At 43.8% G+C, this 9,293-nt stretch overlaps 1 protein-coding gene across 1 annotated transcript in view; it reads left to right on the top strand.

Moving 5' to 3' along the window:
• Positions 1-5,415: 5,415 nt before the first annotated feature.
• The window catches only part of LOC140734884 (serine/threonine-protein phosphatase 2A 55 kDa regulatory subunit B alpha isoform), an 83,541-nt gene continuing 79,663 nt past the window's right edge, over positions 5,416-9,293 (top strand). Inside the window, exons 1-2 of the mRNA XM_073059541.1 lie at positions 5,416-5,657; positions 6,113-6,190. Coding sequence (XP_072915642.1) covers positions 5,651-5,657; positions 6,113-6,190 — 85 coding nt within the window. The 5' untranslated portion in view covers positions 5,416-5,650. The remainder of the gene's footprint in view (positions 5,658-6,112; positions 6,191-9,293) is intronic.

The following is a 9,293-nucleotide window of genomic DNA, read 5'->3' as shown; positions in this document are numbered from 1 at the left end:
AAAGTGTATTAGATTGTAAGATATAGAAGCAGAATTAGGCCATTTGGCCCATCAAGTCTGCCCTGCCATTTCATCATGGCTGATCCATTTTCCCTCTCAGCTCCAATCTGCCCCCTTCTCCTGTATCCCTTCATGCCCTGACTAATCACGAATCTATCAACCTCTGCCTTAAATATTCCCAAAGGCTTGGCTTCCATAACTACCGGTGGCAACGAATTCCGCAGATTCATCACTTTCTGGCTAAAGAAATTCCTCCTCATCTCCATTGAGGAAAGAGGTTCTGCTAAGAGCATTTGAGCAGCTAAGGAAAAAGCGGAGTCAAAAAGGTGGTAATCTCTGGATCTCTACCTGAGCCACATGCAAATTGGCACAGGGTTTAGAAGAGTTATATGCGTGGCTCAAGGACTAGTGTGGGAGGAGTGGGTTTTGAATTCATGGGAAACTGGCACCAGTATTGGGGAAGGAGGAAGCTGTTCTGATGGGACGGGCTCCACCTGAATCATGATGGGACCTGGATCCTGGCGAATTGAGTAACTAACGTTGTGGATAGGGCTTTAAACAAAACAGCGGGGGGGGGGGGGGGCTGGTTCAACAGATTGGAGAAGTATGGATAAAGTAAAAGAGACGTGTGGATAAAGATGAAGTAAAAGCAAAAGTTAAAAAAGAAAAAAGTAAGGGTGGAGTGCAGAAAAGTCAAGCTCAAAAGAGACCAAGATTACTAGATTTTAAAGGCACAAAGAGTTTAAAGGCACTTTATCTGAATTCCCGTAGCATTCGTAACAAGGTCAGTGAACTTGTGGCACAAATCAGTATAAAGGGATATGATTTAGTAGCCAATACAGAAACATGGTTGCAAGGTGGAGAGGACTGGGAATTATATATCCAAGGATATCGGGTAATACGGAAGGATTGGCAGGAATGTAAGGGATGTGGCTTAATATTCATAATTAAGGATGAGATCAGGGTGATAGTGAGAGATGATTTAAGATCTAAGGAGCAAATTGTTGAATCTATCTGGGTAGAGATTAGAATTAGTAAAGAGGAAAAAAATCACTGGTGGGGGTTGTCTATCGGCCACTGAATAATAACATTACACTGACACTGGCAATAAACCGAGAAATATCTGAAATGTGTAAGGATGTAACAGCAGTTATTGTGGGGGACTTTAACTTGCTCATAGATTGGGCGACTCGAGTTAGTCAAGGCATTCTTGAGGAGGACTTCATAGAATGCATCAGCGATGGCTTTTTTGAACAGTATGTTACTGAACCTACAAGGGAACGTGCTATCTTCAATCTGGTCCTGTGCAATGAGACAGGTAAATTAGCAATCTTTTAGTTAGGAAAGAGTGATCACTGCATGATTAGGTTTCTCATATAAATGGAGGGTGCAATAGTTCGATCTAAAACCAGTGTATTATGCCTAAACAAGAGTGACTACAACGGGATGAGGTTAGACTGGGAACACAGGCTGTACGGTGGGATGGTTGAGGAACAGTGGAAGACTATCAAAGAGAATTTTTCACGGTGCTCAACAAAAGTATATTCCAGTTAAAAGCAAAGAAATTATGGGTGCAGAAAGCCAGCCATGGATAACCGAGGAAATAAAGGAAGGCATCAAACTAAAAGCTCATGTGTACAACGTTGCCAAGAGTAGTGGGAAACTGGAAGATTGGGAAAACTTTAAAAAGCAACAAAGAACCACGAAGCGAGCGATAAAGAAAGGGAAGGTCGATTATGAAAGCAAACTAGCACAAAATATAAAAATAGACTGTAAAAGTTTTTATAATTATATAAAGTGGAAAAGGGTAGCCAAAGTGAATGTAGGTCCCTTGGAGGACGAGAAGGGGGAATTGATATTGGATAATGAGGAAATGGCCAAGGCTTTGAATGACTATTTTGTGTCGGTTTTCACTGCGGAGGACACGTCTAACATGCCAATGAGAGATTTTGTGGATGTGATGGGAGGAGAGGACCTTGATACAAGAGCTATCACTAAAGAGGTAGTGCTGAGCAAACTTGTGGGCCTGAAGATAGAGAAGTCCCCTGGTCCTGATGGAATGCATCCTAGGGTACTGAAAGAAATGGCAGATGTTATAGTTGAGGCTTTGGTGATAGTTTACCAAAATTCTCTGGACTCTGGGGCAGGTCCCAGCGGATTGGAAGAAGATGAATCTCATGCCGCTGTTCAAAAAAGGATGTAGGCAAAAGGCAGGTAACTATAGGCCAGTTAGACTAACATCTATAGTTGGGAAAATGCTTGAAGCAATCATTAAAGAAGAAATAGTGAGGCATCTGGAAAGAAATGGATCCATCAGGTAGATGTAGAATGGATTCAGCAAAAGTAGATCCTGTTTGACAAACTTACTGATGTTCTTCAAGGATATAACAAGCGCAGTGGATAGAGGGGAACAGATGGACGTTATTTACTTGGATTTCCAGAAGGCATTCGATAAGGTGCCATATAGAAGACTTATCCATAAGATAAGAATGCGTAGAGTTGGGAGTGATGTATTAGCATGGATAGACGATTGGTTAACCAATAGAAAGCAGGGAGTTGGAATATATGGGTGTTTCCCCAGTTGGCAATCAGTGGTGAGCGGTGTGCTGCAGGGGTCGATGCTGGACCCACAATTGTCATGATATACATTAACAATTTAGAAGAAGGGACTAAGTGTAGTGTATCTAAGTTTGCTGATGACACTAAATCGAGTGGAAAAGCAAATTTTGCAGAGAATACAGAGAGTCTGCAGGCAGATATAGATAGGCTAAATGAGTAGGCAAATGTCTGGCTGATGGAGTACAATGTTAGTAAATGTGAGGTCATCCACTTTGGAAGGAAAAGTTCAAGATCAGATTATTATTTAAATGGTAAATGCTATGCAGGGGACTTGGGAATGCTTGTGTATGAATCACATAGGGTTGGTTTGCAGGTGCAGCAGGCTATCAAGAAGGCAAATGGAATGTTGGCCTTCATTGCTAGAGGGATTGAATTTAAGAGCAGGGAGGTTATGCGGCAATTGTACAGGGTACTGGTGAGGCCACGTCTGGAGAACTGTGTGCATTTCTGGTCTCCTTACTTGAGGAAAGATATACTGGCTTTGGAGGCGGTTCACCAGGTTGATTCCAGAGATGAGGGGGTTAGACTTTGAGCAGAGATTGAGTCTCCTGGAATTGTATTTGCTGGAATTCAGAAGACCGAGAGGAGATCTTAAAGAAATATATAAAATTATGCAAGGGATCAATAAGATAGAGGCAGGAAAGTTGTTTTCACTGGTAAGTGAAACTAGAACTAGGGGACTTAGGCTCAAGATTCGGGGGAGTAGATTTAGGATGGAGATAGGAGGAATTGCTTTTCCTAGAGAGTGGTGAATCTGTGGAATTCTTTACCCAATGAAGCAGTGGAGGCTACCTCAGTAAGTATATTTGAGACAAGGTTGGATAGATTTTTGCATAGTAGAGGAATAAAGGGTTATGGGAAAAGGGAGGTAGGTGGAGATGAGTCCATGGTCTGATCAGCCATGATCTTATTAAATGGCGGAGCAGGTTTGATGGGCCAGATGGCCTACTCCTGTTCCTATTTTTTACGTTCTTATGTTTCAAAAGGATGCCGCTCTATTCTGAGTCTGTGTCCTCTGGTTTTAAACTCCCCCACCAAAGGAACCATCCTCTCCACATCCACTCTATCATGGCCTTTCAACATTAGATAGTTTTCAATGAGGTCAGCCCTCATTCTTCTGAACCCCAGTGAACAGAGGCGCAGAGCCATCAAACGCTCCTCATATGACAAGCCTTTCAATCCCAGAATCATTTTCGTGTATCTCCTTTGAACCCTCTCCAAAGCAGCACATCCTTTCTTAGATAAGTTCCCCTCTCCTGGTCTACAATTAGTTCCTAGGTCTTATTAACATTGAGTGAGAGGTTGTTGTTATGATACCATTCAGCCAAATTTTCAATCTCTCTCCTGGAAGCTGATTCATCATCATCTTTGATTCAGCCCACAGCAGTGTGGTGTCATCAGCACACTTGAATATGTTGTTGGATCTGTACTTAGCCACATAGTCATCAAGCGAGTAGAGCAGGGGGCTAAGCAGTAGCCTTGTGGTCCATCTGGGCTGATGGAGAATCTCTTTGCCAATCTGAACTGAGGAAATCCAGGATCCAATTGCACAAGGGGATATTGAGGCCCAGTTCTTGGAGTATACTGATTAGTTCTGAGGGGATGATGGTATTACGTCCTGAGCTGTAAACGACAAAGTGCATCCTGATGTACGCATCTTTGCTGTCCAGATGTTCCAGGGTTTTGTGAAGAGCCAAGGAGATAGCATCTGCTGTAGACCTGTTGCTCCGGTTGGCAAATAGGATGGTTCCAAGGAGCTGCTCAGTTTCAACACCAGGCTCGCCAAACACCTCATCACTGGAGATAGAAGTGCCACTGGGTGATAGTCACCGAGGCACAGCGTTCTTCGGCACTGGTATGATTGAAGCCTGCTTGAAGAGGTTGAAGATATCTGTGAACACACTAGCGTGTCAGTACTCATCCAGGTACTCCATCCTTGTCATCCTTGTAATCATGCTCTTGAAGGCAGACTACATGTCACTTTCAGATACTAAGAGCAAAGGATCATTGGGAAACATGGGAGTGCGCAATGGTTCCTCCATGTTCTGGTGGTCAAAGTGAGCACAGAAGGCATTGGAGCTTACCTGCAAACTTGGCCACAAAGCCATCAATTCCATCAACCAAGTCATTGACATATAACGTAAAAAGAAGTGGTCCCAACACAGCCCCCATGGAACAACACAAGTCACCGGCAGCCAACCAGAAAAGGCTCTCCTTATTCCTACTCTTTGCCTTCTGCCTATTGGACAATGCTGTATCCATGCTAGTATCTTTCCTTTAATACCATGGGCTCTTAACTTGTTAAGATATATGGGTGTTTCCCCACTTGGCAATCAGTGGTGAGCGGTGTGCTGCAGGGGTCGATGCTGGACCCACAATTGTCATGATATACATTAACAATTTAGAAGAAGGGACCAAGTGTAGTGTATCTAAGTTTGCTGATGACACTAAATCGAGTGGAAAAGCAAATTTTGCAGAGTGCAATTTTGCACTTGGATTTCTGAAAATCCAAGTATTAATATATTATGAATGAACTATGATGCATTAAAATTAAATAAAATATGAAATGTACTATTATTATGTTCTTTGATTCAATAAATAAAATATATTATACGTTAAATTTATATATAATGCATCATATAGATTTACTATATAGAATGTTTATGAATGTATGTACAGTATTTACTTGGTGGCAAATAACTTCAGACCCAGTTGGAACTGCACATGCGCGGGAGCCTTGCTGCTGTCGCTAGCCCCGCCCCTTCGCTCCCGCTCTGGCCCCGCCCGCCCGCCGGGTGGAGAGGAGTGACGTCACTGTAAGATGGCCGGGGCGGGCGCGCCGCCATTTTGAAGGGGGGTGTCCGGCGGCGGCGGGCTCAGCGAGCGGGGGGAGGCGACTTCAGCGCCATCGGGAAACGCCATCCGCCGCCATCCTCTGCCAAGTGCGGCCCGGCCTCTCAGTCTCGGGCCTCGGCCACATCACCGGACGCCGCGCTAACACAGAGGACCTCCATTTCCAGCCGATTCCGCCATGGCAGGTGAGAATTTGAAGTGTGAAATAAAAGGGCAGCGGGAGGGGGGGTGGGTGGACTCTCCCCGCCTCTCCATCCTGCCCCCCAACCCCTGGCCGGGATCGCTTTCCAGCCTGCACCTCTTCCCCTCCCTCTGTCAGCTCATTTTAGGCCTGCGGACTCTGCACTGAAGCTGAAAGGGCAGGCAAACAGCCCGGGTCTGGAAGGAAACATCTCCACCACAATTCTGCAATTGCTGGAGTTCCCCTCCTCCGTCCCAGACCTGCCTATTGATTTAATTTTAATTGCATTGAACCTCCCCCCCCCCACCCCTGTGTAAAGCTTGGAGGATCTGGTGCCCTGTGAGTGTTCCTCCCGCCCACCCAACCCCTCCCCAGCATCTGATATGCATGTTTCCCCTCTCTTCCGCCTCTCCAGCAATATACTACTTCATTAATTTTCATTTTCTCCCATTCATTCAGGAGTTGGAAGTGGTGGCAATGACATCCAGTGGTGTTTCTCGCAGGTGAAAGGAGCTATAGACGATGATGTTGCAGAAGGTAGAGCGATTCAAATTTGCATTTCCCCTCTCCCTCCCTAGTTGCTTCTAGTGCCTTTTGACTGTGATTTTTTTTCTCTCTCTCTTGTTGAATGGTTGGAGCGTGTGTTGCAGCTTCTCTCTCTCTTCCGCCCCCCTCCCTCCCCCGGTATCATTCTCTTGCACTCGATGACGGCAAGTGATCTGCGAGATTCTGAACATGATGTAGGAATTGCTGTGGGAACTAACATGATTGTGAAAAGCTGAATGTTGAGTGTGCTCGTGCGCTTTTTATCCGTGCATTATGTGCTTGGAAGTACCGTAGTGAGCTGAGAATGGATATTGTGTAGGTAAGAGATCATCCAGATGCTAATGTTTGTTCTTTAAGCGTTTGAGGTGTGTTTAGTAGTTGAGATACGTGGTAGGCCTATAACTGATGAAGTTGAGCTGTATACTGAAGTGCTTCCTGTGGGTACTCCGGCACTCCTTGCTCCTGCAGTCATGGCTGTTTGCATTTGCTCCTTGCATAGGTTGAGTTAATTGAAATAACACATTGCTGTCACTTTGATTTGCTGTCCAGCAAAAGTACATACAGCTTCTAGGAAGTGATTCCCACTGATTGCTGCAAACCTTCTGAGCTAGTTTAAGGGCCAAATTCTTTTTTGTAATGAGTGAGCTGTTGAAGGCCAGTGCCCTTTCATTTCTGTACATGCCAGGCAGTGTCATTCCGATTTCAGTAAGTTGTATTCAGAAAAAATGTAGTATTCTATCTGTGTGAACTTTAACTTGCTAAGTCACTGATTTCCAGACCTGGATAATAGTGTATTTTGCATAGTTCTGAGATGTTTGAGATTGGGGAGGGGGTTCTCGAATCAGTTGAACTTGAATAAGTGACACTGTAGACTGTAACATTGAAAGAACAAGCTGTGTGTTGGTCTCCTCTCACTCTGGAAGGGTTCTTTGTTGTTAGTAAGAGAGAAAGAGCCTGTGGCATGTCAAAGTGCTGGGTTATGGACTGCAGCTTTTGATGGACCTAGATCATGGGCTCTTTGGGGGCTTTACTATTGCTTGCTTGAAGAAGGCTGACGCTTCCTACTGGAGCAAGGAAGGGGAGGGGTAGGGTTGATGTATGGGAGGGAGGGGGTTCTAAAGTTTTTCTGTCATTTATTCCTTGGTGTTTTCTTCTGTTTCATGGATGTCTGCGGAGAGCAAGAGTTTCAGGTTGTGTACTGTATACAAATTACCTGATATTAAATTAAACCATTCTGTTGATTACAGAATTGTCAGTGGTTTAAAAGGTGTTAAAGTGTATTGAATAAGGAACTAGTTTAAGTCTGCATATGGGAATGTATCAGATTTAAACTGTAAGAACAGTGCTCTTCTAAATTCTGCATGAAGTCATTAGTATGTTTGCTAAGTTCCCCTGGCTTCAAGTTGTGTGTTCTGAGCATGTTTCAGTGTTTGTCATAGTAGTGTAGATTTGAGAAAAAACTGTATCTTGACAGCAAGGGAGATGTTCGGATGTAAATAGCAAGGTTGGATTGTTCATGTTAACTGGAGCAGTAAACCCATTTTGTAACAGCCCTCCGCTGGTACTCTGCTCATGTCAGGTCGTGCTTTTAAACAGTGGCGGGAGCTTCATGAGCCAAATAAGATTACCAGTGTTTTAAGAATTGAGTGCAATCATGATTCATTTTGTTACCCATTACAATGATTTCTTTCACTTCAGTGCTGCCATGCATACAGTGTCGGTGCCATGCGTGCAGTGTTACATACCAGTTTGCTGGCTGATCCCAGGGCTGAAAGATTTTAAAAAAAGGGTCTTTGAATGTTGTGTCTCAGTCCAGTTTGTTGCATGTTGTAGCATCCAATCCAGGCAAAGAGTCTCAGCTCATAATTCCCTCTATAGATGCCGCTTGAGCTGCTGAGTTCCTCCAGCAGCTCATTATCAGAATCAGGTTTAATATCATTGGAGATTTGCTGTTTCGCTGCAGTTTTACATAATAAAGAAAATAAATTACAATAAGAATATATTAAAAAATTAAATAGTGCAAAAAGAGAAGAAAAATGATAGGTCGTTTTCATGGCTTCTTTGTTATTCATTCGGAAGTCTGAAGGCATGGGGGAAGAAGTTGTCCTGGAATGTTGAATGTGTGACTTCTCAGGCTCCTGTACCACCTCTATGGTAACAATGAAAAGTGGGCACGTCCTGAGTGAAGGAGAGTGCTTTAATAATGGATGGTACCTTTTTGAGGCATCGCCTTTTGAAGGGGTCCTCATTGCTCTAAAGGCTAGTGCCTGTGATGGAGCTCGCTGAGTTAACAACTTTCTATAGTTTTTTCCAATGCTTGTTGCATCGATTGAATGAGTTGTGTGGTCTGACTGTTAGCAACTTCTCTAGGAATATGCTTAGCTATTAATCCTTCATAGTACAGGAGATACATTTTGGCTTGCTGTTGGAAAGAACTGAGTTCAAATTAGTATGACCTGATGTTCTACAATACCGGTGTACCCTCGGTTATGGTTACCTGTATGGGAGACCAGATGGATGGATGAGTTTGGGCTTGTTTGTTGTTGCAGGTTTGTAGGTATCTAGGGTGGGGATGGGACATTTCCCTGTGCTGCCTTTCCCCACCCTCAGGCTGCAACAATCAGGAGTTGGAATAAACTGAGCAGAGCTGGGGTTGCTGTGCAGGTTCACTCATTGAAACAGCGAGACCAGCTTTGACCCTCTTCCCACACTTTGCTCTTCCATCACAGCTGCTTCTGTGACCCTCTTCTATGAACTGATTATGTTCATTTCTGACTTGTTTGGATTGTGAACAGCCATCTGGGATAGAACCCAATTGTAAACTAGGACTGATGTATTTAAATTCATTCATTTTCAACAGTCCCAGTATTTGCAAACATACCCACAAGTCCATTTTCACTTGATGCAAGTAGACCAGTTCAAAAGAACTTTTCTATAGGTTTGTACAACTCCTGTAAAACCTCACCCACAAATCCTTGCATAAGCACACAAGTAGAGGTGGTGCCTTTGTCTTGTCTTTACAAGCCTTGGACCTTGGTCTGTGGAGCAAACTTTATTGATATTTTACAAGATTAGATTGAATTTCACAGAGCAA

The sequence above is a fragment of the Hemitrygon akajei genome, chromosome 1 (assembly GCF_048418815.1).
Source record: "Hemitrygon akajei chromosome 1, sHemAka1.3, whole genome shotgun sequence".
Lineage (NCBI taxonomy): Eukaryota > Metazoa > Chordata > Chondrichthyes > Myliobatiformes > Dasyatidae > Hemitrygon > Hemitrygon akajei.
The sequence above is the reverse complement of the archived record's forward strand: the minus strand, read 5'-3'. Positions and strand labels throughout refer to the sequence as shown.